This window comes from Trichinella spiralis (genome assembly GCF_000181795.1).
Source record: "Trichinella spiralis strain ISS 195 chromosome Unknown Scfld4, whole genome shotgun sequence".
Taxonomy (NCBI): Eukaryota; Metazoa; Nematoda; class Enoplea; order Trichinellida; family Trichinellidae; genus Trichinella; species Trichinella spiralis.
This window is the reverse complement of record NW_003526943.1, coordinates 3,638,153-3,662,349: the sequence shown is the minus strand read 5'-3', so window position 1 is coordinate 3,662,349 and position 24,197 is coordinate 3,638,153. Positions and strand designations below refer to the sequence as shown.

At 32.1% G+C, this 24,197-nt stretch overlaps 8 protein-coding genes and 1 non-coding gene across 9 annotated transcripts; 4 read left to right on the top strand and 5 right to left on the bottom strand.

Moving 5' to 3' along the window:
* Positions 1-540: 540 nt before the first annotated feature.
* Tsp_00903 lies at positions 541-624 on the bottom strand. The gene has a single exon. It is a non-coding gene; the product is annotated as a tRNA-Leu (tRNA).
* Positions 625-1,141: 517 nt separating this feature from the next.
* Positions 1,142-2,305, bottom strand: Tsp_00904 (DNA primase small subunit). The gene is made up of 2 exons (XM_003376669.1): positions 1,885-2,305; positions 1,142-1,680 (listed from the first exon to the last, which is right to left on the bottom strand). The coding sequence occupies exons 1-2, from the start codon at positions 2,303-2,305 to the stop codon at positions 1,142-1,144; spliced, it is 960 nt and encodes a 319-aa protein (XP_003376717.1).
* Positions 2,306-2,361: 56 nt separating this feature from the next.
* Tsp_00905 (DNA primase small subunit) lies at positions 2,362-2,673 on the top strand. Its single transcript, XM_003376668.1, has one exon. The coding sequence runs from the start codon at positions 2,362-2,364 to the stop codon at positions 2,671-2,673; it is 312 nt and encodes a 103-aa protein (XP_003376716.1).
* A 1,996-nt stretch (positions 2,674-4,669) lies between these two features.
* Tsp_00906 (hypothetical protein) lies at positions 4,670-5,005 on the top strand. Its single transcript, XM_003376667.1, has one exon. The coding sequence runs from the start codon at positions 4,670-4,672 to the stop codon at positions 5,003-5,005; it is 336 nt and encodes a 111-aa protein (XP_003376715.1).
* Positions 5,006-6,455: 1,450 nt separating this feature from the next.
* Tsp_00907 (DNA topoisomerase 2-alpha) lies at positions 6,456-7,384 on the top strand. Its single transcript, XM_003376666.1, has 3 exons — positions 6,456-6,616; positions 6,777-7,127; positions 7,189-7,384. The coding sequence occupies exons 1-3, from the start codon at positions 6,456-6,458 to the stop codon at positions 7,382-7,384; spliced, it is 708 nt and encodes a 235-aa protein (XP_003376714.1).
* Positions 7,385-7,540: 156 nt separating this feature from the next.
* Tsp_00908 (putative 26S proteasome non-ATPase regulatory subunit 8) lies at positions 7,541-9,017 on the bottom strand. Its single transcript, XM_003376665.1, has 8 exons — positions 8,901-9,017; positions 8,779-8,854; positions 8,568-8,670; positions 8,411-8,513; positions 8,113-8,169; positions 7,947-8,020; positions 7,736-7,856; positions 7,541-7,681 (listed from the first exon to the last, which is right to left on the bottom strand). The coding sequence occupies exons 1-8, from the start codon at positions 9,015-9,017 to the stop codon at positions 7,541-7,543; spliced, it is 792 nt and encodes a 263-aa protein (XP_003376713.1).
* Positions 9,018-10,177: 1,160 nt separating this feature from the next.
* On the top strand, positions 10,178-12,558 carry Tsp_00909 (transcription factor IIIBsubunit). Its single transcript, XM_003376664.1, has 5 exons — positions 10,178-10,384; positions 10,442-10,825; positions 10,902-11,026; positions 11,368-11,548; positions 11,638-12,558. The coding sequence occupies exons 1-5, from the start codon at positions 10,178-10,180 to the stop codon at positions 12,556-12,558; spliced, it is 1,818 nt and encodes a 605-aa protein (XP_003376712.1).
* A 2,703-nt stretch (positions 12,559-15,261) lies between these two features.
* Tsp_00910 (putative homeobox domain protein) lies at positions 15,262-18,810 on the bottom strand. The gene is made up of 12 exons (XM_003376663.1): positions 18,751-18,810; positions 17,941-17,998; positions 17,716-17,837; positions 17,194-17,266; positions 16,876-17,003; positions 16,406-16,778; positions 16,219-16,346; positions 16,088-16,151; positions 15,868-15,951; positions 15,670-15,797; positions 15,524-15,593; positions 15,262-15,356 (listed from the first exon to the last, which is right to left on the bottom strand). Exons 1-12 carry the CDS (start codon positions 18,808-18,810, stop codon positions 15,262-15,264), a joined length of 1,383 nt encoding a protein of 460 aa, XP_003376711.1.
* A 1,521-nt stretch (positions 18,811-20,331) lies between these two features.
* On the bottom strand, positions 20,332-23,799 carry Tsp_00911 (putative U3 small nucleolar ribonucleoprotein MPP10). The gene is made up of 11 exons (XM_003376662.1): positions 23,711-23,799; positions 23,219-23,234; positions 23,056-23,153; positions 21,875-22,604; positions 21,715-21,816; positions 21,459-21,645; positions 21,323-21,390; positions 21,125-21,262; positions 20,952-21,062; positions 20,558-20,854; positions 20,332-20,478 (listed from the first exon to the last, which is right to left on the bottom strand). Exons 1-11 carry the CDS (start codon positions 23,797-23,799, stop codon positions 20,332-20,334), a joined length of 1,983 nt encoding a protein of 660 aa, XP_003376710.1.
* Between the last annotated feature and the right edge of the window lie 398 nt (positions 23,800-24,197).

The following is a 24,197-nucleotide window of genomic DNA, read 5'->3' as shown; positions in this document are numbered from 1 at the left end:
CAAAAGAAATTATATGAAATTAAATTATTCAACTTTTCTATTGCCGATATTTTTTACTTATGATAATAATAAAGAATATGCAAATATAAAGTATCAAACTATTATTATTCGGCTTTGTTTTTTGAATTTTGAAAATTATGCTCGAAATGCTTTATCAGTGTAAAAAATCTAAAAAGTAAAACGATAACTCAACTTTGACCTGTTATTACATGAACTCTGTAATTAGCAGAGGAATTTTATTCTTTTTTCATTGGTTGAAAATGGATTTTCAGACGATTCGCGCACATGTAATGCTTTCAATTTGCATGTGTGTACTGGAATGTAATTTGCATATATATATTTCAAAATTCTTATTACATCTGCACCGGAAAAAATTTGTTCCATTTGAAACTTTTGTGATATAAATCATTGAATGAAAAATCAATAAATTTTTTGGTCAGAAAGGTAAAAAATTTTTCTATCAATTAAAACATTTTTTAAAAATATTATTTTGTAGTTTTAAATCAAAAATATAAACAAAGTTATCGAAGGAAAAAATTGTGACGGAAGTGGGATTCGAACCCACGCCCACGTGAGTGGACTGCGACCTTAACGCAGCGCCTTAGACCGCTCGGCCATCCCGTCTTGGGACAATTTCTCTTATCATATAATATGTAGTAAGAAATTATTGACTGATAATAAAATTCCAAATTTGTGTTGAAAAAAATATTATCAGTTACGAAGATTGAATAAAATTGTTGTATATGATGTTATTTTACTGGTAAAATCAAGTGAAATAAATCATCATCCATCACTGAGTATGAGTTTGATTGAATCAATAATGAATTTATTTATCTCAGTTGTACAAGTTTTGGAAATAATTTCAATAATGCAATGAATTGAATTTTAATACTATCAGCGTAAACGATAAATTTGATTCTGACCGGAATAAAAGTGAAACACAAGAGTTACGCAGGTATATTTTTCTGAAAGGTACCAAAAGTAAACGAAATTATTTTAAACAGTGATATAACATGAAACAAGCAATGGAATAATAAATAATGAATGTAGTAGAAAAAGAAAATTTATTTATTTAAATATTCTGCGAAGTTTTCTTTTTTTTCTGCCATACTTGGTGTTGTTCGTCCAGTTTTGTATAATTTTAATCCGAATCCATTTGTTTCCATTTTTGCATGAGCACATTCAGCTGTTCCAAATGTGCATCGAACATGGCGCCTTTCATATTGATCAAATGGTCACAAAGACCCTGCAAAACGACATGTATGGATTCGAATCGCTGGTCGTCGGTTCGGTCGTCTTCGACAGTACTTTCCAACGTGCCATTTTCTTCACTTTTTCCCTCTTCGACACCCTCATCCGGCCAGTTGTTGATCTCGGCACTGAATTCGCTGCCGTTGCAACTGCTGCTTGGACATTCGAATTCGTACTGGGATTCGTCGGTGGTCGGTTCCTCTTTTATGCAAATTTCTCCCTTTTCACTGGTTTGGATAATTTTGGATGAAGACCGACGACTTTTTCTCATACAGAACCACTTGTAAACTTCAGGAGTCAGGCAGTGACCGTTGTGTTCGTCGGTGAGAGAAGTTACGCGCATCACGTTCGCCGTCCAGATGTAGTTGAGCCGCAGTTTGGCACGACAACCACGGGGCAAGTGATTCTCAATACTACGTTTACCCAAGCCTAAATCGAATATATGTGTATGTTAAATAAATAATTTCAAAAAAGAAAACATTCAACAATATAATTTTTCTATAAAATTGTTGATTAAATAAATAAATATGGTCAATCTTTTTTTTTTCAAATTATAATTCATTGGTACTGGTATTATTATGCAGAAATGTAATAACAGAGAAGGAGAATAAGAGAAGTGATAAGAATGTTTACCTCGCTTTCTCGGCTGACCGTAGTAGGCGCAGTGGTAGACCACGTAACGGTATTTGAATGTTTCGTCGATGCTACCGTCTTGTTTTCTCAACGTTTCCGAACTGGCAACACGGAACGGATGGTAATTTTCCCCCTTCCACCGTTCGAAAACTGACAAAAATTCAGCCATACTCGAAAATTCTTGACCAACATAAAGCAGGCTACGTCCATTAATCGCTACAGTTTGGGGCTGTGGTACGCTTGGGACCGGCGAAGAAGATACCGTATAATCGTGATCACTTTCGGTATTCTGTACCGAATCTGTACTTGAATTCAAAAATACACCTTCGTCATTATTTTGTTGCTGTTCAAGCTGTGGTTGTTGTTGTTGTTGTGGCTTTTCGTTCATTTCCCAATTGATCCAACGAACCGGCAATTCCATTACACCGACTAATTAAAATTATCCGACGAAATTTACACGAGCACCGTACCAGTGGGATGGCAAAATCGCTTTGTGAACAATCGACATATGTAAACTACAGGACGCAATGTGGCCAGTCGTACAACTGTGCCTGCGGCTCACTAATACGATTTTCTCTTATTAAAGCTGAACGCGCGGGTCGGCGGCTTTCCGGAAAAATTGTTCACCTATGTAGGGAAATCTTTTCTGACGATTTGCGGAAAAAGGCCAACCGGGCGCCACCGGGCGAACATCGTCTGCTGAGCAAATTTCACTGGCCACAGGGGGGGCTTATCACCGCTCTGGGTGGCAATGGACAATCGACTAATCGAACATTAATATCAAACTAAACTACAATTATTTAATCTTCTAATTAGCATACTGTTCGCAAAAACATAACCAACTGAAAATTAAAATTATCATCATCCTTATTATTATTATTATTATTATTTATGATTCGTTCACACACACACACACACAAACTATTCATTTATTTATATGGGAAAAAATTAACTTATCAACTTTTTGAACAATAGCAATAAATATTTTTGTTTTTTTTATCTAAATGTTTTATTTATTCTACTAATATTTAAAAATTAAAAAAAAACAATATACAAATAACAAAATACCAACTAACTACCGTTATTAACTTTACTTGAGAGAGAAAAAAAGAAAAATAAAGCCGAACGTACGCTAATTTTAATTTGCTGTTCTAGTAGCCGAAAGTTATGCATTGGCATTATATTCAAATATTAATTTACAGTTATATAATTTCAACTGAATTCGAATAAATTAGAAATGAGCAACATATCGAGAAATATTGTTTTCATCCATAAGTATTTTCAAGTGTTTCATTCAGATACTGTATTTTCTTTCATTATTTTTCTTTGATCAAATTTTCATAAATTTTTTAAAAAATAATGACAGTGCTAAATTTTTTTTCAGAAAAAATTGCTTCGTCGCTTCTTTCACTATCACTTTCTCAACAACTGTTGAAGAATAATTTCACATAAATTGAGCCACATAAAATTTCGATATCTATGCAAAATTTCTCTTCTACATTTGCATTCGAATGTGTTTGAAAAGCAGCGCTGATGAACGAACAAACAAACGCTTTTCGTTACGTGATAAAATTATTTCTTTTTTTTCAAAACGCCATTTTCTTTTATAAATCACTTTGTGAGTTGAAATCAATTTTATCAAAGCTTTGTATCAAATTATATTTTTTTAAAGTTTTGTAAATTTATTATTATTTTTTCACTGAACTGAAACAAACTTTTTATTTTCTACTATTGACCAAGACGAAAAGTTAAACGAAATAATTGAATTGAAACAACCTTCAAAATAAATCTGAAGCTGAAAAATTTTATCTTCAGGTGAAAAAAATCCATTCAAAAATTCATCAATTTAACAATAATTGAACGATAACAAAGGTAGATACGGTTGTTGTAGAAAAACATGATTGGAAAAAAACAGTTTAATAAATAAATAAATAGTTTCAAATTGTTCTGAAAATGTACTTTTCAATTATATTCAACACTGGAAAATAAATTTCTTTTTTGATACATATCATAAACATCAACATAAATGCGAAAAATTTACAAACTCATCGTCAAAGATCAATACCAAAACACATCAACCACTTTGCTACTTTACCTTGTATTTATAAAAAAAATTTATCCCACCAATTTTTTGTTCAAAAACTTTCCATTTTCTAATAATTATATATAAGAAAGTTTCATATTTTTTGCGCTTTTGTTTATCACCCTTCGAGTATTGAAGACATGAAGTTTTGGTATCACAAACATGATTTATAAAAAAAATAAAATTTGCCCTTGTAATTCTCTGTAATTTTTGTTTAAAGTGAAATTTTCATCAAAAATTTTTTCTCACGAACGATATTTCTTTCTTATTGTTTACAGTATGCTTAAATTTATCTTCTTCATCATTGAATCTCTGGAAATAAATTTGTCCTCATATTGAACTTATTTAGAATTAAAATGTTGGTCAATTAAAATTATAATATTTACATTAATTCAGATGAAAAATTAGTAAAATTAATTTGTTCAATTATAAAAAAAATAAACCATACCAATAAAATGATTACGGTAAAAATTTTCAAATAAAGTTTGTTTTTTGACAAACAAAACTACAGTAAGATTATTAAAAAATGATGAATCATGAAAAAACTGTTTTACTACTATTTTTCCATTAGCAGTTAGTTTCGTATTTTAATATTTTACAAACACAGTATTGTTGGAATTAATTGTTGAATAAAAACGTCATTCCAGTGGTATTTATTTAGTGATTGTAAACTAAACCGGCGTAAAACATGGCCGCAGAACAATGGGCCGAATTGGTCGAACGGATGGGATGCCCGGTTTTCCAGTGTGGGCAAGAACCGGGCAGAGGACCGCTTTTGGGGTTGTATTGTCACGGGATGTTGAAAGTCGTCTGGTTCAGCGAAACAATGCAGCCGTCTGGTTGAAAACAACAAGCTTGTTCCCCTCATCACAGAGAGACAGAGTGAGGCTCGAAACAATCACCACCACCATCATCATCAAACTGTTGTTCTGCTCCAAGCGACGGATTGTCGTGGTGAGAGTGTTCTGTCCCACGGCTGTACCATTCCAAGCGAACACATGTATATGCAAACAGTTCACTGTTGTTGCTAAGCTTTAACTCTCAACATTTTTGTAAACCACTCACCTTTGCTCGCCACACCCATGATGTTTCTTCGACTGATACTTTTCGGTATGCATAATTTTCCTTTATGGCTCTTTTCGTATCCGCTTTTGTTTCCACTTGAAATGCAAACTGTTTTGCATAAAATTACACACTAAATTTTGATTGCTAACTTTGAATTTAAAGTAGTCTCGCATCGAATGAATATTAAACTATCCAACCAATCACTCTTTTGCAATTTATATGTAATAACTTTTTCTAAAACAAATTCATATGACTGAAGCTTACACAAAACATGTATGCATTTATTATTTAATGTATTAAATTTAAAATTTAACTCTACTATATCTGTAACGTGTTATTCCAAAATAATACAGCTTTAGAAAAAAAAATTTGTTGTGATAATTTTTAGAGTTGCTGTTTTTGGAAGTCAATTCAATCATAACTTGATTTGAAAATTTTTTTCTTTCTCACGTCTGTTCTATTGAATAAATTGAAAGTAAAAGTAGTACTTTTTGCGTAAACTGTTTCCATTTATTCATTTGTTAGAAACAACAATTCTGGTAATTTGATCAATTAAATTGCCTACAATTTGTCTGTTGAAAAAATATCTTGTAATCATTTATTAAAATTTGATTTTTTTGTTTGTTTATAAATAATAAATTGGACAAATTTGAAATGAACAATTATCATTTCCACAGATATCAGTGAAAGCATAACTGTCATCGATCATCTGTTAAATCAACAATGCGTTTCGTTTAGTTGACCTATATGAATAAATATGTTTTAATTTTGCTGCTCTGTTTGCATTTAGGATGCTTTAACTTTATAATTATTTTATTTAATAATTCGCTTTCCAAAATCTATAAATCTGAAAAGTAATGTGAATAATCGATGTTGCTTTTTGCGGCAGGTGAAATATTATTGTTTGTTTGTATTGCATTGCAATGCAAATTGTGTAAATTTTTTGGAGATTTGAAGTTAACTTTAAAAAAAAGATATTATTTTTCAAATGTATTTAAAGTGGAAAAGTAAAAGTGCTGGAAGAGAGAATGTTTTATTTTAAGAAGCATTCAATTGTGCAAAAGAAGGAAATTAAAAAAATAATATGACGAGAAAAGCATATAGAATGAGGTGGTTGGTATTCTGCATAATTTGAAAACAGGTTTACATGATGACAATAGTCCTTTTGGAGCAGTATGCGTGTGTGTATGTGTGGTTTGCAGGCGTATTTTTCTGCTTTGCCATCATCATTGTTCAGTGAGTCAGCAAGAGGTTTCACGCTGGAATGAATATATTTCCGGAATATGCGACAGTTTCACTGGATCACTTTTTCTTTTCATTTTGCTATTAAAGCTCAAAAAATGAATTTACATTTTTTCCTGATGAATAATTTTGCTTCTTTCTATAAGTTGGGCTTTGGCAAATTGCCAACAGCCAATACGAAATGCTTTACGGCGCCTGCTTGCCTCAACATCAGCAGTACATTCGACAATGCGCCATAGAACTGAAACAACTGGGTGCACTGGGTGATACTCCGGCAAATACGGCTTTGATATGGGATCACTTGAGACGAACGTCCAAAGAATACTTCATCCAAATGTGCAAGTAATAAATAATAATTTTCTTCATTTTGACATTGAATTGAATTCTACTCAATCATCTATTTCAATAATAATTGAAAATTATTATAAAATAATATACATATATTTATGAAATGAATTATTGCTTCTAAAAGTAGAAACTAATTTTTAAACTTTCTCTCTAGTGCTTATCGTCGCTTTGAACAGTGTATTGCCCCTTACAAACGCCAGTGCTGGTTTACTGAACCAATAAAAGGTGAATTCGCTGTCGCCACTGAAGCGCTTGCATTTTCATGTCTCGATGGATTTTATGGTAAAATTTTGTCATTATCATTTTCAATTTGTTTGTTTCAAAAGAATAAAGTGCACAAAATTGCTGTTCAAGGAATGCTCAACAACTGGGATTGTTTGATTCGAGTGCTTACCAGAGGCGAAGTGGCGGATTGTGAAAACCGTATGCTCAAAGATAGTCAAGTATTTCTCAACCAACCTCAAGAGTCGCTTTACTTTAATCCAACAGATATCAATTCTTGCAGGTGATTTTTGTAATAATTTTCAATTTCAATTTCAAAATCATTTGTATCTTCAATTTTAAAGGGCCCTTCAAGATTTCATTACCTGCATAAAGTATCCAGTACAAGGTCAGTGTGGTGAAGATGCATGGCAACATGTACGTGAAGCAGCTCAACGTCAGACGAGAGTCTATTTACCTTATTGCACTTTAACAGGGTCTCGATTCACTATTTCTCTATTCACTCTTTTCATTTGTTTATTGATAAATTATCTCAAATAGCCAGTAATTATTTTTTTTTCAATAAACAGCGTTTTTGCATCCAACAGAGATTTCATTTTTTCCGAAATAAGTTTTAATTAATAATATTCTAACTAAATGACAGAAAAATAAATTTCCAGAAAATAAACTTTGTATAAATTGAATTAAATTAATGTATTAAACAATCATGTCCAATTGCTTAGCATAACCAAACTGTTTGTCCATTAAACTCTCACAGTCGACAGTTCGATCCTTTACGTATGACTCATCCACATCGAATATAAATGCATTTCGTGCTTCATTCATCTTCCAGCCTTTCTGAAAAATGTATGTTGAAGTTAAAACAATTAAATACGCCTAAAAGCTGTTTACCTGAACAGCGTAGCAGTCGAGACGAGACTCAGCTTCAGGACCACTAAACAACAGCAATTTCTGCGCACTCTTTTTACTCACAGTTCGATATGCTCGTTCCAAGCTTTTCGCTATTGCTTCCCTGAAAAAATTAATTTTCACATTCATAATCAAAAACTTCTGTAAATAAAAAACTAGAATACATATTCTGCATCAAAGTTTTCAGTATTACCTAGCACTGCACAACAATGTTTCTATGAAATAAGCATAGTACGGAGAAGGAGGACTTTCCTTTGATAAAAACAGCTAAAACGAAAACTAAATTAAATAATGATGAGCTAAAAAAATCACTGCACCTTGCTGTATGCCCCAACAATAATACATTCTTGTAGTTTTACCGGAAAATGAATGTATATGTTATTTTGTGCCACTTCCAAATCAATGCGAGCAAGTTCCTAATAAAAAATAATATCAGTAAATATAACAACAGAAAAATCTACATTTATTATCCTCGCGGTATTCAATAATTACTAAACTCACTTTTCAAGTTTGTAAATTATTTAAGTAAATTTCAAGTTAAGCTTAAAACTTTTCTCTTTTTCAACTATTCAAAATAAACAAGTCATTATCATAAAGAATAAATAAATTATATATCATTCACTGTTATTATTAAAAACATTGAAACGAAATAAATACCTCATGAAATTGAGAAAGATTATTTGAAGACAGCAAATACATTAAATTCAAACCAAGCATTTCACACATTACGGGAGAACGGGAAATGTTACTGTGTGCCTTTCTAAAAGTTTTCATATAACTATGAACAAAAACAAGAAAAGTTTTTAATTTTTACGTTTTATCCGCATAATAATGTTTCAACTGAAGCATACTGCGCTCAAAATTGTCCGCATTCTCTTCTAAAACGGATAGCAGCACACTTATTTCCAAAGTATGTCCTAAAAATTTCTTATTAAATGAAGCTCACAATTAACAATGCAAAAAAAAAATAAAAACAACACCACAAAGATGCAATACAAAGATATTTTAATACAAATAATACATACGCTGCATCACAAATATTTCATCTTTCAAATCATGGGATTTGGACGTAGGTAAAAAGCTGACTTCAATAAAAGCAGTCTAAAATGTAGAATGAACATTTCTAATCAAAAAAATACTAAATAACCTTCAGCTGCTCCACTGTTGATCGCAGTTTATTCAAATCTCTCTGCTCTCTTTTCTTGTCCCATTCATCAACCAAAGTTTTGTAATGTATTCGTAAATTCTCAATACACACTGCCATTATTATATCTAACAAAAAATTCAGAAGTACTTAATGTATTTCCTTCTGTAAATACTGTAACAATAGAGATAATCATGTAATAAAAACTTACGACGCACAGCGAATCGTCATATGGCATATCAACCATATTGTTTAAAAATTACAGTTATTTTTTAAATGTGAAATTCATATTTTAAAACACTATTATTGAATTAAGGACTTCAAAATTTTCCAGCTGATTTGACCACAGCACTGCTTTGTACATACTCCTGTATCTTTGCATCCACACAAACGCCTATACATACATATGCATGACTTGCTGCGATAAAGAATATTTTTAACAGGCGAGTAACGTATAAATGCAAATATATTACGTGATTTATAGTTTTTAATCTTTAATACTTAATACTCAGGCATATTTAATCTCAAGAAAAATCTTTTTCTTACCAAAAAGTGCGTATTTCGAAATTTTAAAAATATATTTATTTTGCATACTTTATTTTATAGCTTGTTTAAGGTAATCTTATTTTTATAATATTTAAGTTTTTAAAACAAATGTTTATGGTGATGATACAAATCATTTGTACTTTATCATCATTAAGTTTTGTAGTTAGTGTTATTGTAATTGCCATAAAACTGCTTCAGTTTTTATGATTTTCTAAAGTGTTATGTATGTAGAAATGTTAGAATTTAGTATTAAGTAGTAGAATAATTTTTACAGTTGAAATTTTTTTTAGTACCGTACATGTATCTGAATTATTTAAATATTAATTTTGAATAATATTTATAGCAAATGTTTGTTAACAATGCAGTTTAATTTTTTTAGGGTTTCACGTTGTTTTCTGTATTGTTAAGTGTGCTTCAGCTGTAAATTTTTTTGCATTATTTGCATGATTTTTCTGCATTTATTTAGTGATGTCTGCACTTCAGCATTGTTATCGTATTGTGACTGGTTTAGCTTATTTTTTGACTAAGATCGATATTTTTATTGTTATTTTTTATCCGTGTAAGTGTATTATAGGAAATTTTGATGAACAGAAATATTAAAAGAGGTTTTAATTTAATGCTTGTTGTTTGAAGCATGCAATTGTGTATATTTATATACACTAGTGCAATACAATATTTGTTACGCGTTGTGACGAATTTACTTTTGTAGAATTGCGATTTTTCGAAACGTAGCCATGAGTACTTGTCCAGAATGTGGTGGCAGAGAGTTGGTGGAAGACAGCACAGTGGGAAACAATGTTTGTGGAAATTGTGGTCACGTAATTAGCGAAAATACAATTGTTTCCGAGGTGGAATTTTATGAAACTGCTGGTGGTCGGTCGGTTTTATTGGGCCAGTTTATTCATAAGGATGGTAGTTCGATAAGCTTGACTGGAATGAAAGTAAGTCTACAGTTTTGTGCATTTCACGTTTTTGTTCATTGAAATAAAAAATAATAGAATATGAATAGTCTGTCATCAACTGAACTGACGTACATCAAAGTGCGAAAACATATGGAAAACGTGGCTAGCCAGTTGCAGTTATCCCAAGCAGTTACTGAAGCAGGATTCAGATTTTACAAAATTGCGCATGGGAGAAGTTTGACTCGAGGGCGAAAATCGTCTCACGTCATTCCATCTTTGTTATATATTTCATGCCGTCTTAATGCCGTGCCGCAGATGTTGATCGATTTCAGTGACGTGGCTGAAGTGAATGTCTTCACTCTTGGTCGCACTTTTAGCTTCCTTGCTCGTGAAATGCATTTGAAGTTGCCACCAACGGATCCTTGCATTTACGTGCTCCGCTTTGCGCAGAAACTACGGTTCGGGGACAAAGAAAATCAGGTTACACAAACATAATGTATTATTTTTAATTGGAGTATATTAATTGCATTTTAAATTCTGATGTTCTTATTAACAGGTGATACATCTCGCTTTGCGTTTGATTCAGAGAATGAAGAACGACTGGATGACGTATGGACGACGGCCAGCTGGTCTGTGCGGAGCAGCACTTATTATAGCTGCACGTTATTATGGATTTAATCGGTATTTTTATTTTAAAATTTGAAAATATCTCGGTTATTGAAAAGTTATTTTACAATTCTTTTGTTTTTTAGAACATTATGTTCGAATGTTCTCTCGTTTGAATTAAAAGTTCTTATAGATTATTAAAAAGAGTATGTAAACTTGATAAATTTGAATATAATTTTTCCAAATTTGCTGCAGAAAATTTCCAAATCAGTGGGTAAATTCAATAAGGATAAAATGCTTATTATGTAGTGTGTGTATGTTAATTTTGTTTGTTGAATGAAATAGTTGGTATATAGTGTTGAAAATTATTTGTAAATCTTGGTGAATGGACGTGATATTTGAATGAAAGCGTTTAGGACAATCGAAAATGTGGTTCGTGTTGTTCACATCGGTGCAGGGGTGTTGCGCAAGCGTCTGGATGAATTTTGTCTTACCCCTTCTGCATCATTTACGTTGGACGAGTTTTGCAAATTTGAAATTCTTGAACAGTGCGATCCACCGTCATTTACGAAAAACATGGAAAAAGAAGAAATGAAAGTATGCTTTATTATTATATTGAAGTGTTTGTTTTTTCCTTTGAATTATATTTCAGTTTGATTTGTGATTTTTCAATAAATTCATTTCAGAAATTGTTGGAAGAAAAGCTGAAGCCGTTTGACGAGGAACTTCGGGAAACGGAGAAAAAGGTGCAATTAGCGTTGAAGCAGAAAGTGCGTAGTCGTTACGGTGCGTCGAGTTGGTCGTCAGACGACGAACAGCAGACTGCCGTCAAAGACAGTGTGACGAATGAAGTTGCTTCGGTCGATTATCCCGAAGAATCTTCTACCGCCAGTCGGTTGTCAGAATGGGAAGCGGCTGAAGCGTCGTCGATGTCGCTGCCATCGTGGTCGGATATAATACCATCATCATCTTCTGAAATGACCAGCATGGAAGATGAGGGACCGGTCGATTCGACGTTGGAGCCACAGCAAACCGATGCCAGCGAACTGAACACGCTTGATGATTTGGATGACGACGAGCTGGACGGATATTTGCTGACTCCGGAAGAAGCGGCGTTGAAGACCAAACTGTGGATCAGAGTGAACGGTGAATTTATGGAAGAGTACGAAAAGCGAAAGTTGTTGAAAGAGCAAGAAAAAGAAGAGGGAAGTAAGGGTCGAAGAAATTTCAGAAAAAGAGGCGAAGAAGGCACAGCGGCCACACCCGGTGAAGCTATAAAGCGGATGGTGTTTGAGAAACGTTTGTCGAAAAAGATCAACTACGAAGTGTTGATGGAAGAGGATAATTTTGAAGATGTTTCTTCTCCTGTTCAATCTGCACCCGAAACAGCCCTTTGCGCTTTCGCGAGTGATCAACTTGAAGAGAAATTGCAGAAAGTTGAAGAAGCGACAACTCCAGTATCAGATATAGTTGAAAAAGTGAAACAAGCCGAAGAAGCTGAAGAAGCAGTGGATTCGTCGGATTCTGAAAATGTTCAAAAGAGACCTTCGCGGATAAAGCTGAAACCGAAATTCGCTACGGTCGATGTCAAGCGCAGAATTGGTTGAAAGTGCAATTTGAAAATTCTGTGTTTTTCACTAACAGTAACAATAACAGACTTTCATAAATGGCTTTAACATATTTCTGTTCGAGAGAAGATTCTTTTGCATTTAAATTTTAATATTTTACAATTCCTTCTGAGTTTCTGCTTGTTGACTTATTGAATTTTTATAGGTTCTGTTTTTTGATCAGTTTAATGTGATTTTTACATGATTTGCTCACTTGCAAGCGCGCCTCCCATTTGCGTATGCTGTTCAGAATTTTATTGGCGAGCCCATTTATTAATTGTTGTAATTAATGTGTAAAAATTTCCTTAGCCATGCTAGTAACACAAGACGTTTTATTTGAAAATTTTATCATCTTGAAAAGTATCTTTATTTGAGTTGTTTTGTAATAAAATTACTAGTGCTAATAAAATTTCTATAATAATTGAAATGCGATAGAAAAATTGTTGCAAACCATTAATTTATACAAAAATTTAGCCATGCAATTCAGTAATGACAGAATTTCAAAAAATGGCCCATCAAGGAAAGGTTGAAATACGAAATGAAATTAAAATTTTTTTGTTTCCAATATCATAACTATTATAATATCTTATAGATAATATATGTTATCATAATTCATGCAGACTGCCGTTTCAGATGAAAAACTTCAGAAGTAATTTTTTGCGATAACAAAACGTCCCATTTTGTATGTCGCACGTAGCGCAATGGAATTGTGCCAAATTCTTTCTGGATACTGTACACCAAAATGTAATTCACTTGACATCAGAAAAATTTTATCGCCACCATATTGATTGCATCGCGTTATTCATTTATTATGCCTCCTATGTGTTATTAGATAGACAGTATGCTGTGCACAGAAATCAAGACAATCAAGGATTAATTAATATTAGTAGAAATTTCATTAAGAATTCGTTGTAAATCATTGTAAAAAATGCTAAATATATTTAAAATGAATTAATTAATCGTTTAGTTAACATTATAATCGATTATAAGATTATAATGTTTAATTCGGAAAAATGATTTTTAAAAACTTGAAAATATTGCACATATGCAGCACTTTGAACAGTTTGATATAGTGCATGAAATGGACCTGTCCAATTATTGCTTGAGCTTTTATATTAGCAAAAAATTTCATTTCTCGTTTTCTTTCAGTGATTGATTTTTGCACAGTCTGCTCGCATTTCCTCCTGATTTGCACATGCAGTTTGGAATTTTCTTTGCATAAAAATGTATGCGCATCTTTGAACTTTTTTCAGCAAAAGTAATGATGACATTTTATTCGAAAATTTGCTAACATATAATGCTATGCAAAAGAATCAATGCTTTTTTTAGGTCAGTAGCAATGCAATATGAAATTTTTTTCCTTAAGTTGGAGCAAACTTATGAAATCAGGAATCGGTTGTTTTTGTGCAATATAACAACAAAATGATTTTTAGAAAAATAATTCGAAAAGGACAATGCTGCATACAACAAATTTCAAGTGTTCGTTCATAATATTTAAATTCACATTAAGTTGTTTATTATTATTATTGAATCAGATACACTTTTCTGAAGTGGGCTGAATGTGATAAAATCACTCTTACAACAAGATACAACGATTTTCATCATGTATGTGATAAGCAATTTCCCTATGCAATAAGTAAATAATAAAAATATTATTATTATTATTATTAATGACATGCCCAAAGTGAACTGTTTTCAACTGATGATCGTTTTCATGTGAGAGTCATGCATTTCTCGGCATATTTCAATTGAATCTTGTATCCAACTTTCCATCTGAAGTGGAAAACAAAAAAAATAATAATTTCACAAGTATAATGAATCAAATCAAGCTATACCCATTCTTCAGAAACATTGAAGAGATGAGAAAACAAACACAAAACATTCGGATCAAAAGCTGCAAAAAAATCGCAGTCTTCACATTCATAATTCATTCCATCTGAAAATTTAATTCTTTAACAAAATGAAGCATTTTTTAACGCTAAAATGCCACAAGAAAAAGAACAATTGAACACATTTCTCCATCCAAAGTTTCGCATTGTTTTGCAGTGGAATTATTTCAAAATTCATTCATTCAAATTTCAATAAATTCAATTTGAAAACTTTACGAAACAAATCGAAATAAACATTTCGACTACTATGAGTAAAAATGTTTTTAATTACTTAAAGTACAATGTCTACCTGATTATCAGTTTATTAGAAAAAAATGTCGGATATCGGTAGGTTAAAAATGATACTATTGAAAGGCATGAAACGTATACCTTATTTTAAAATATTGATGCTCATTAACTTGAAATCTTAGCTTTGATGAACAAAGTAGTCACTGACATCAGGCGTAACAGTGCTTTATCATTATTTTCATGAATGGAAATTTTTGCAATTCACACAAATGATTAAAATTCTAAGTAAACAAAATAAATTAAAATAAAAATTTGTAATGTTAGTGATGTAGCTGCGCATAATATTCGGTCGCATTGTTGATTTCATTTCCCAACTAATTTAATTAATTGCGTATTTTCTAAATTAAAAAAACCAAGCACCCTTTTGTAAATATTTACGAAAACATTCCCTGAACATCCGGAAATGCTGTTTATTCATTCAAAAATGAAGATGAACCATCGCACCAACTGTTTTCTCATACAAAAACAAAAAAAGCACATTCTGTGAACAGATTTCCTAATAACGCTGAATAAAAAATGGAAGAAATCACCCATAGTAGATAAACATGGGATCGTGCCTAAACTTTTTAACACGAGTGCCGCGTTTCAAAGCGCTTCCACTGTCGAATTGGGTTTTCGCTTCTGTAATCAAAAAATATTTAAACTTTCCCAAAATACAGACTGTTTCACAACAATGCCCAAAAGCAAAATCAGATCATAATAATTTAAGCAAATAAAATGCAAAATTTATTATCAATATTTTATAATATGCGTATTATCAGTCGATACGTTAAAGACGTAGAACTTACTCAGTTCTTGAGCTTGAACGCTTGAATCCATCAACTTTTCAGTATATTTCTTTCTGAACCAACCAACGATCTACATACATTTATATATTTAACATTTCATAGAATAATTAAAAATATCAAATAATAATAAACACGAAATAGCTTACTTCGTCCTGGGTTAAACCAGACGCTTTAGACAGCAGAGTAACCATTTCTGGAGCTACTTCATCAGTATCTTCAAACATAATTTCCAACATTTCCAATTGTCTTTCAGTGATCTCGTTGCCAACCGGAACTGAATCATTTCATTAATTCATTCAGCAATAAATAATAACATCGTTTTTGGTTGTCATTTCAAAATTTACTTTCTTGACAACGAGCAGTAACACGCCCTCCTCCACTTGCGGTGTTCGACTGAGCAGGAGACTGATCATACACCAAGCCTGGCTCTGAAATATACCACACCAATTGAACAGATTAGTAATAAAATAATTTTAACTGAAAAAATGTAACAGCTAATAAAAGTTGACAACAACAAAATTAAATCCAAAAGCTGATAAAAAATATTAAATTTTCAACAAGTACCAATATCATAAAAGTCGACTTCAATTTTCGGCACATTCGCTCGTCTGTTGAACCAGTTGATAACCTGAAAGAATGGAACAATTAATTAATTAATTAATTATTTATTTATTTAATTATTTAAAAGATTTCACCTTTCTGATTGGAACATCAAGCTCAGAAGCGACTTTGGTGAGTTCTTCTTTGGATGGAGCTACAGGCTTGTTGAAGAAGTGCAAAAATTCTGTCAACTGTATCGGAGAAAATTTAGAAAACAATTCACCTGCAACAAAAAAACAATTCGTCGAATAAATCAAGCTAAATAAACTACAACAAGCTTACGTTCACCAAGTTTCGCACCAACTCCAAGAGCACTTTTACGAAGCCTGTGACGGCGGTGAACAAACCAATTTGTAATCTGGAATGGAAAATCAGCAATTTGAAATTTGTGAAATGAAATCGACAAAACAACTGCAGTTGGGTAGAGAATATTTTCAACATCGAACATAAATTGAATGGTAAAAATTATCACAGCTACGACAAACAATTCCACGTCAAATGTCAAACAACAAACAAAGGGTTGTTTGTCTTGAACTGCTTCTCCACAAATAAACAACGACTTGGAGAGAAAGAGAAAGCGGTAAAAATGCCATTGGCGCAAGTAAATTAACAACAACAGCATGCGAAGTGCGACGTGTAATTTTGAAGAAAAGTGCTATTAATTTGGCAAATATTTGCATATTAAACCAACTCGCGTCAAAAAAACAAACAAGCAAAAATAACAATAACAACAAACGCAATTATTGACGTACTTGACTTTCTGTCAAGCCCAATTCTGAGCACAGTTCTGCTTGTTCCGTAGCGGAGATGTACTTTTTCTTCTCGAACAAAGTCGACAACCGTTCATACTGCCGTTTGCTCAGCAACTGGCGACTGAAATCTGAAATTCAAAGAAAAAACAAAACGATAAAAACAATATACGAAAATAAAATTTTCAACTGGAACATGATTTTCTAAGTCAACATACTTTGCACACTCGGCGGTGATGCTGGAGCCGCTTCAGCACCGGTTGGACCGAAAACAGACAGAACAAATTACACACAAATATTCTCCATTTCCACAGAACTTACCTTCGCCGCCACTACTGCCGCAAGATTCCATGTTATTTCGAGCACGACGTTTTTCGTTGAACCAACAAGATATCTACAAAAGTCGTGTAAGTAACAGTGCGTCAAAGAGTAGCCGAAAAAAGCAAACAGAAAAATTGCGCTTTATTAATTGATTAAATGCGTTATTAGTACTGAACGTGATTCAACAGTAATGCAGTGAACTTTTGAAACAGATCAAACGAAAATAAATTTAAAACAGCAGCCGAATGGGGGGGGCAAAAACCGCACGCGCGCACCAAATGACAAACTTTCAACAAGATATCACAAAAATGCTACAGTACAGACTCCCGCAGGTAAAGTAGGTACAAATTTAACGTGAACACCAATTGTAATAGTTAATTAAAAAAGAAACGGGATTAAATGAGAAAATATTTTTTAAGTTCTAATATATAAATTTATTATTCAACTATTTCAATTTTTTTGCATATAGTAGATTTTGAATTGAACAACATTTTTGAAAGAAAAAAAGAAAAGATGAATTACCCGGTGAATGCTGACGTTGAATTCTTCGGCAAGGTTTCTTTTCACTTCGGTCGACGGGTATCGGTTTGCAGCGAACAAGTTCAACAATTTTTCTCTTTGAATAGGACTGAATCGATGCATAGCTGCATAATAAATGATATTGAAACAAATGGATAACGGATATTTTGGAAGAAAAAGAAGAGCAAAGAACAAAAAATATGCATGATGTCTGTCCTATTTACTTACGCCGAAAGCTTGCATCACTACCCGTATGTCGAGTCATCCAGCTACGTGCTGTGAGTCTCTATAATAGAATATATTTTTATTCTTATTGCATTTGAAAAGAGTAAAAAATAAAATAGCTAGCTAACGCGAAAATATTGAATTCGAACAAATGTTTTTGTTTTGTCTGTAGTCGAATTTAATGTCGATAACTGATCAGAATGTGTATATAAACTGAGAATTTGAATTTTACAATATTACAAACACACGTATGTTTGTTGAATTCAGTATTTCGATCAAAGAATTTAAAATGCTCTGAAAAGTGAAATGCTATTGCTAGTGCTGTTGAAAAATTGAATGTATGGTGGTCATCATTGTCGCTCGTTGAAAAATCCAATTATTTGTGTGCAACGAGGTGGAAAAAAAAATATTCTCCACTTCAAATCAATTGCTCTTCACTGCAGATTTTGATTTCAGATCAGAAGTAAAAATTATACAAAACTGAATACTTTTTTTTTACTATTGCTTCTGAGACTTTTCGAAATATTGAATTTTGAATTAAACTGCTGCCGTTTGTGTGTTTAATAATGCTAGTGTGTTTTTGAATTATTTGCACGCTTGGCTTGGTGTGCAAAGCAAGCATATTGATCGATTTCAGAATCAATAATACGTCAGTATGTGCAGCAACATTTGACCACTGTTTGACTGAGTAAAAAAAAATATGCAAAAGCAATTTCAACTGAAACAAAGCAATATTCAGCAAAACACACAAACAATCACTAAATAATGAACATTCGGCGTAATATTTGAAGCACATAAGCGAGGTAAATTTACCTTTGCAGAGCGCAAACTGCGCTTCATATCTTCGAATGCTTTCGCTCGTTCAGTTGTCATTTTTCATGAAAATGTAATTAGCAAAAATGCATCACGGTAAATGCGACGGCTGAAACAATAATGCATTTCACACACTGCTGCGGCAATAAATCTCTCTTCAACGAACGTCGACGCATTAACAACGCTGGTCAGATTTTTATGAATTGTCATTATAATTTTGATTGCCGGCAAAATAGATAAATTTAAAAAAAAAATAATTATGCGAACAAATACAAAAATGCCTACACAAACACTTGCAGTTTCAAATTACTTGTATTACTACTAGCCAATGTCGCAATGCAAATGGACAAAAACTAGTTGTGGCTTAATAACAACTTTTCATGTCAAACTCTGCAATTTTTCATCGACAACCTGAAAACACATGCCACTTTGCACAGTTCAATCATACAGATATACTTACATACATACATATATTAATATAAATATATGCATATGACATTCTGACAACGGCAATAATTTATTTGCTTCTGTGATAATTGTTTTTGAAATTTTTTTAATGAAATAATATTTAAATTTTTTTAAGTTTTTTTTAATTTAAAAAAAAAGAACATTCAATGTAAAAAAGTGCTTCTTTTACTGCACAACAGTCGAACAAGGAAAATGTGCAGAAGCACTAAAGAAAACGAATCTAACGAAACACCACCGAACAGCACAATCGGTCCTCCTTACTTTGCTACCAACTCAACATTCTGCAAACTATACGCACAAAACGATATTATTTTATTTAGACAAAAACAAACAAACAAACAAACAAATATACATACATACATACAAATACATTCGTGCAAAATGCATACATATATGAAAATGGATAGCATTTTTAATAATTGCAGAAACAGCATATGGCAAACGCAACATTGGAAAACACGAAATATACATTTGTGATAATGCAAATCTGAAACAACAATTCGCAGGCACGCTACAGTTGCAATAGTTTAAAAAAACGATTATTTTTTAATCCTAAAAAAATTAAAAAATTACCATTTCATAATTATACTTATGAAAATTGTACAATTTTTCCAATTGCGAAAATGGCACAGTGTTCATTTTGCCGCAAAATGTGATTTTTCCAGCTGTCCCCACTTTTGAAATGTTACAATTATAGAATTTCTGTATATTAAAAAGAAAATTACGTACAAATTCTATACTGTAATGTCAAACATTACCGCAACAGCTTCAAGTTAAGTGCAGTTACAGCTGATGCGATGGCAAATTACCTTTTACGAGCCTGTTGGTTTTTTGAAACGTCCCTTCTGAAACGAATATGCCAATTTTTCAAGTTGCAATCGACATTTCATTTATTTCACGTAAATAATCATTTTTCAAAAAAAAGCAAATACTGCATCATGTAACAGTTTCAAAATTTATTACTGTCACTGTCTGTGGTCGTCGTCTGAAAACGAGAATTGTTCTCAGTGCAACAAAAAAAAAGAGAGATCAAAAGCTTACGCTTACGGTGACAGTTTCAAAATTCTGCTGCAAACTGGAAGTATAAAATTGAACAATTGAAATATAGATTTATCATTTCAAAGCAACTTTCTTCAAAAGTTGCTTCTTTTTCGATTTCACATTTTCACCAAGTTCATTTTGAATCAATCTTTTCACTTCTCTATTCATGCGCTCGAAAAATGCCGTCGACTTTGTCGTATGCTTTTCATTATCAAAAGTCTATAATATTCAAAATTAAAAAAAACATTTTATTTTCACTATTAACAAAATACAAAAATAAAAAGAAAATTAATATTACCTTCGCAGTTCGAACAGTTCCAACTTTTTGCAGCAACTTCATCTTATCCTTCGGAACCAACTGCTTGGAATTGTTGTTGGCTTGATGCTTAGCACGCAAACGTTTCATACGCTTCAATTTCCGTCTAGCACGGTTCCTATCCGTTCTGGTCATCTCTTCCGGTGCCATTGGCAAATGCACAGCTTTTTCCTTCACTTCTTCCGGTGCCAGAAGTGTAGAATCGGCAACAGCAATTGGCGCCACCTCTTCCATTACCACACTGGGCATGTTGTCCACCACTTTCAATTCTGGAACTGGCTGAAATAATTTCAAAAACAAAACAATAATAAGAATAAATAACTTTGAAATCAATTTATAAATCCATAAAATAAATAATTAAATAATAAATGCACACCGTTTTTGGAGTGTAGTAGAAATTAGTCAATGCATCCAATTTGAAAAATAAATCTTTCAAACCCTTGCGAATCTCTTCGTGCGCTGGATTTTTCTGCTCTTCTTCCAACTTCTGAAAATGTTTTCAAAATTGATAATTTTAAAAATTTCCTTTGGAATATATAAATTCATCACCTGAGTCTTCTTAAGATATTCTTGTTCATAAATTTCACTCAACGACTGCTTCGACTTTTGCTGATCCAAAATCAACTTATTCTTGTAAACTGCCGGTTCAGTAATCGGCTTCACTTTGCGAACAGGATCGTCCCAAGCCTGAATGAAATTAGTTTGCTTAATTATATTGAATAAAACGTCATATCAAACGTCAATTACTCCATCTCGAATGCGTCTTTTGATCATTTCCTCCAATGTCATGGACGATTCAGCCGTTATTATTGGTGCTTAAAAGAATAAAATTTTGTAACAAAAACATAAAAATGTAGATTTGAAAAATTCTGATTCAATTTACGCAATTTTGTAGCACGGTCAAAGAGCAAATTTTCAGAAAGCAGTGAATTTTCCGGCCTTGCTTTGGCTATTATTTCGCCTCTCATTTGCCAAGATTTTTCTTTCAAATTTTCCTCCTCCAGTTCACTGATTGTCTTTCGCATCTGAAATGCAAGCCATTTTGCATCAATCCCAATATTAGTACCTTTCTTACTTTTTTTCAATTAAAAATATTAAATCCTTTTTAATCCAAATACTTCATTCTCAATTATACATACCCGTTCCTGACGTTTCTGGAAAGAGGATTTTTTTTCTTGTTTACTTTCATCCGGTGGAATTGGATCAAAAAATTCAGAATAATGATAATGCTTTCCACCTTCCTAAATATATATGATTCAATTTCCATATTAAAAAATGATTTACTAATAAATTATTCACCTTATCCTCATCCATTTCTTCGTACTCGTCCAACTCTTCGTTACTAGATTCTGCTTTTCGCTCATTTTCATCCATTTTGTTTAAAAAATTTTCCATTTCATCTCGATTAAAAAATTTATCCGCTTTTGTTGATTTTGTACCATTATACTTTTTTACTTCTTCTTCTTCTTCTTCTTCTTCTTCGTCTACATCTGTCTCATCTAACTCTTCATCATCCATTTCTTCATCATCTATTTGTTCATCATCATCTTCTTCTTCTTCATCTATTTCTTCCTCTTCGTCCACTTCTTCCTCTTCATCTACTTCATCATCATCTTCTTCATCTATTTTATCTTCTTCATCGTCATTGTTTTCCAGTTCTTCATCGGCAGAATAATCCTCATTTCTAACATTAAAATATTCTGCTAAACTGGTGCCCATGTCCACATCCCCTTTCACTTCCAAATCAGAAGCATATTTTTCATCGTCGTCTGAATAAGAGACATCATCATCATCACCTTGAACAGTTCCAGCATGACCGACACATTTTAAAGCCTGACGAACAATTCGCAAACGATCTCTATTGTGCAAATCGACCTGCTGCCATATGGACTCCTCATCAAAACCGTCTACGTGAAGATTCGGAAGCGCTGACTTTTCGCCAACACTAGCTGACGGTAAACATTGTCGCAAATTATCATAACATTTTTTGAAATCTTTAAGGAAACTTAAACTTTCCCCACTAGAGCTTCTAAAATCAAATTTATTCCAATGTAAAACACAATGTCTTTAATTACAATAGTATAAATTAATATTCCATTTAAACCAAGTAAAAAAGAAGAAACGTATTTATAAAAGAAGACAACACGCTAATATCCGTAATAAATGACAGACGGCAATTTATTAATTTTTTAAGAACCAACTTTAATTTAAAAACACTTCTTTGAAATTCTTAATCATTAAAAAAATCACAGCGGAAATTAATAATACATTCTATAGCTTTCATTCATTAATTGTAACAAAAAACTACTACACTAATAAATGCTGCATATATTCCATTAATACGCTAAATACCTAAGTTTAAATAAAAATAAAAACGCAAAAAACAAAAATAAAAAAGGCAAAACAACATGTGCAAAAAAATACTTCAAAAATTAAAGTGATTTTCAGTAACAGTAGTGCAAAAAAAGTTTTAAACTTACACTTGAATAAATTCATCCGGCACCTCTATATATTTTAATATGCTCTCCCAAGAACTAACATTTTTATCCGCATCCATGAAAAAATTATTTTTGATTATCTAAATAACAAAAATATGGTTACTGTAAAGGAATCACGTACAATATTTATCAACAAATTTCTTACTGTAACGCAGCAGATCCTGTAAAACAGTTAAAAAACAGTAGTTACTATTTAAAATAAATTACTTTTAAACATTTTATCATTATTATCTTTTATATTATTATATTCAGTATTATTTTTACAGTTTCTTTGCTTGTTTTATTTCAAAGATAAAAGTAGGCATAAGTATCGTACCTGAAAATGCTAATAACTGTATTTAAATTTCCATTGAAGCATTTTTTGGGTTTATTTTTTAATCATTTTTTTTTCTTATGCTCAATAAGCGATTTCCGAATTTTAAAAGAAAATTATTGGTCTAAAGAAAGTAATTGTATACACATAAGATTTCTATTTTTTCAAGAAATGATTATGATGGACTGTTATTAAATTAAGTGAGTTAATGAAAATGAAATTATTGACAATCTGTATTTTTTTCAGAATTGTTTTTACATTTGTGATTGCTTTTAATAGCATATATTTTCATATGAACGAGTTCACACTTTAGGCTTAATTCACTCTGATGAAAACAGAAATTGTCGTTGACGAAGATTCAGGTGTCGGCGACAATGTTCAGTCATCTTGTTCAGTGCATCGTGAAATTCCATCTTATTTTGGTGAATATTGTTTGGCTGATTTGCCTTCAGAAATTCAAGAATATTTGATTATGCAGCTCGACGTGCCAAAGCTTGGAATTTATTTTAAAAATTGGGAATGGCTTGCCGATAGTTTGGGAATGAAACCCGAAGCTATTAAAGTGGGCTAATCACTTTTTTTTTAAATTTAGCATTGCTGTTTGTTATTTTACAATTTTTGCAGCTAATCTGTCAGTTACTTTTAGTGATTAAAAATTTGAAAATCATAAACAAACAATTGCATTTTTTATTGAAGATTAATTTTAGTACCTCAGAGATCGAATACAACATCCACAAAGTCCTACTGGAGAATTGTTGAAACGTCATAGAGATGTTAAATTAGATGTTTTTATGCGTATTATTCGCGATGA

Bases quoted from the DNA above. Each gene is read 5' to 3' on its own strand.
- Tsp_00905 (XM_003376668.1), top strand. From the start codon at position 2,362: ATGGCAAAATCGCTTTGTGAACAATCGACATATGTAAACTACAGGACG.
- Tsp_00908 (XM_003376665.1), bottom strand. From the start codon at position 9,017: ATGGCAGTGTGTATTGAGAATTTACGAATACATTACAAAACTTTGGTT. The intron at 8,855-8,900 runs GTTATTTAGTAT...TCTACATTTTAG, and splicing joins CAACAGTGGAGCAGCTGAAG to ACTGCTTTTATTGAAGTCAG. The intron at 7,857-7,946 runs GTAATACTGAAA...TAATTTTTTCAG, and splicing joins ACATTGTTGTGCAGTGCTAG to GGAAGCAATAGCGAAAAGCT.
- Tsp_00911 (XM_003376662.1), bottom strand. From the start codon at position 23,799: ATGGAATTTCACGATGCACTGAACAAGATGACTGAACATTGTCGCCGA. The intron at 22,605-23,055 runs GTAAGTTTAAAA...ATTTGATTTTAG, and splicing joins CCGGATGAATTTATTCAAGT to AAGCTCTAGTGGGGAAAGTT. The intron at 20,855-20,951 runs GTGTGCATTTAT...AAATTATTTCAG, and splicing joins TCTACTACACTCCAAAAACG to CCAGTTCCAGAATTGAAAGT.
- Tsp_00910 (XM_003376663.1), bottom strand. From the start codon at position 18,810: ATGACAACTGAACGAGCGAAAGCATTCGAAGATATGAAGCGCAGTTTG. The intron at 16,779-16,875 runs GTACGTCAATAA...CCAAATTAATAG, and splicing joins TGGGCTTGACAGAAAGTCAA to CACTTTTCTTCAAAATTACA. The intron at 15,952-16,087 runs GTACTTGTTGAA...GGTATATTTCAG, and splicing joins AGTCGACTTTTATGATATTG to AGCCAGGCTTGGTGTATGAT.
- Tsp_00906 (XM_003376667.1), top strand. From the start codon at position 4,670: ATGGGCCGAATTGGTCGAACGGATGGGATGCCCGGTTTTCCAGTGTGG.
- Tsp_00909 (XM_003376664.1), top strand. From the start codon at position 10,178: ATGAGTACTTGTCCAGAATGTGGTGGCAGAGAGTTGGTGGAAGACAGC. The intron at 11,027-11,367 runs GTATTTTTATTT...GAAAGCGTTTAG, and splicing joins CGTTATTATGGATTTAATCG to GACAATCGAAAATGTGGTTC. The intron at 11,549-11,637 runs GTATGCTTTATT...AATTCATTTCAG, and splicing joins TGGAAAAAGAAGAAATGAAA to AAATTGTTGGAAGAAAAGCT.
- Tsp_00907 (XM_003376666.1), top strand. From the start codon at position 6,456: ATGCTTTACGGCGCCTGCTTGCCTCAACATCAGCAGTACATTCGACAA. The intron at 6,617-6,776 runs GTAATAAATAAT...CTTTCTCTCTAG, and splicing joins TACTTCATCCAAATGTGCAA to TGCTTATCGTCGCTTTGAAC. The intron at 7,128-7,188 runs GTGATTTTTGTA...TCAATTTTAAAG, and splicing joins ACAGATATCAATTCTTGCAG to GGCCCTTCAAGATTTCATTA.
- Tsp_00904 (XM_003376669.1), bottom strand. From the start codon at position 2,305: ATGGAATTGCCGGTTCGTTGGATCAATTGGGAAATGAACGAAAAGCCA. The intron at 1,681-1,884 runs GTAAACATTCTT...TATTCGATTTAG, and splicing joins CGGTCAGCCGAGAAAGCGAG to GCTTGGGTAAACGTAGTATT.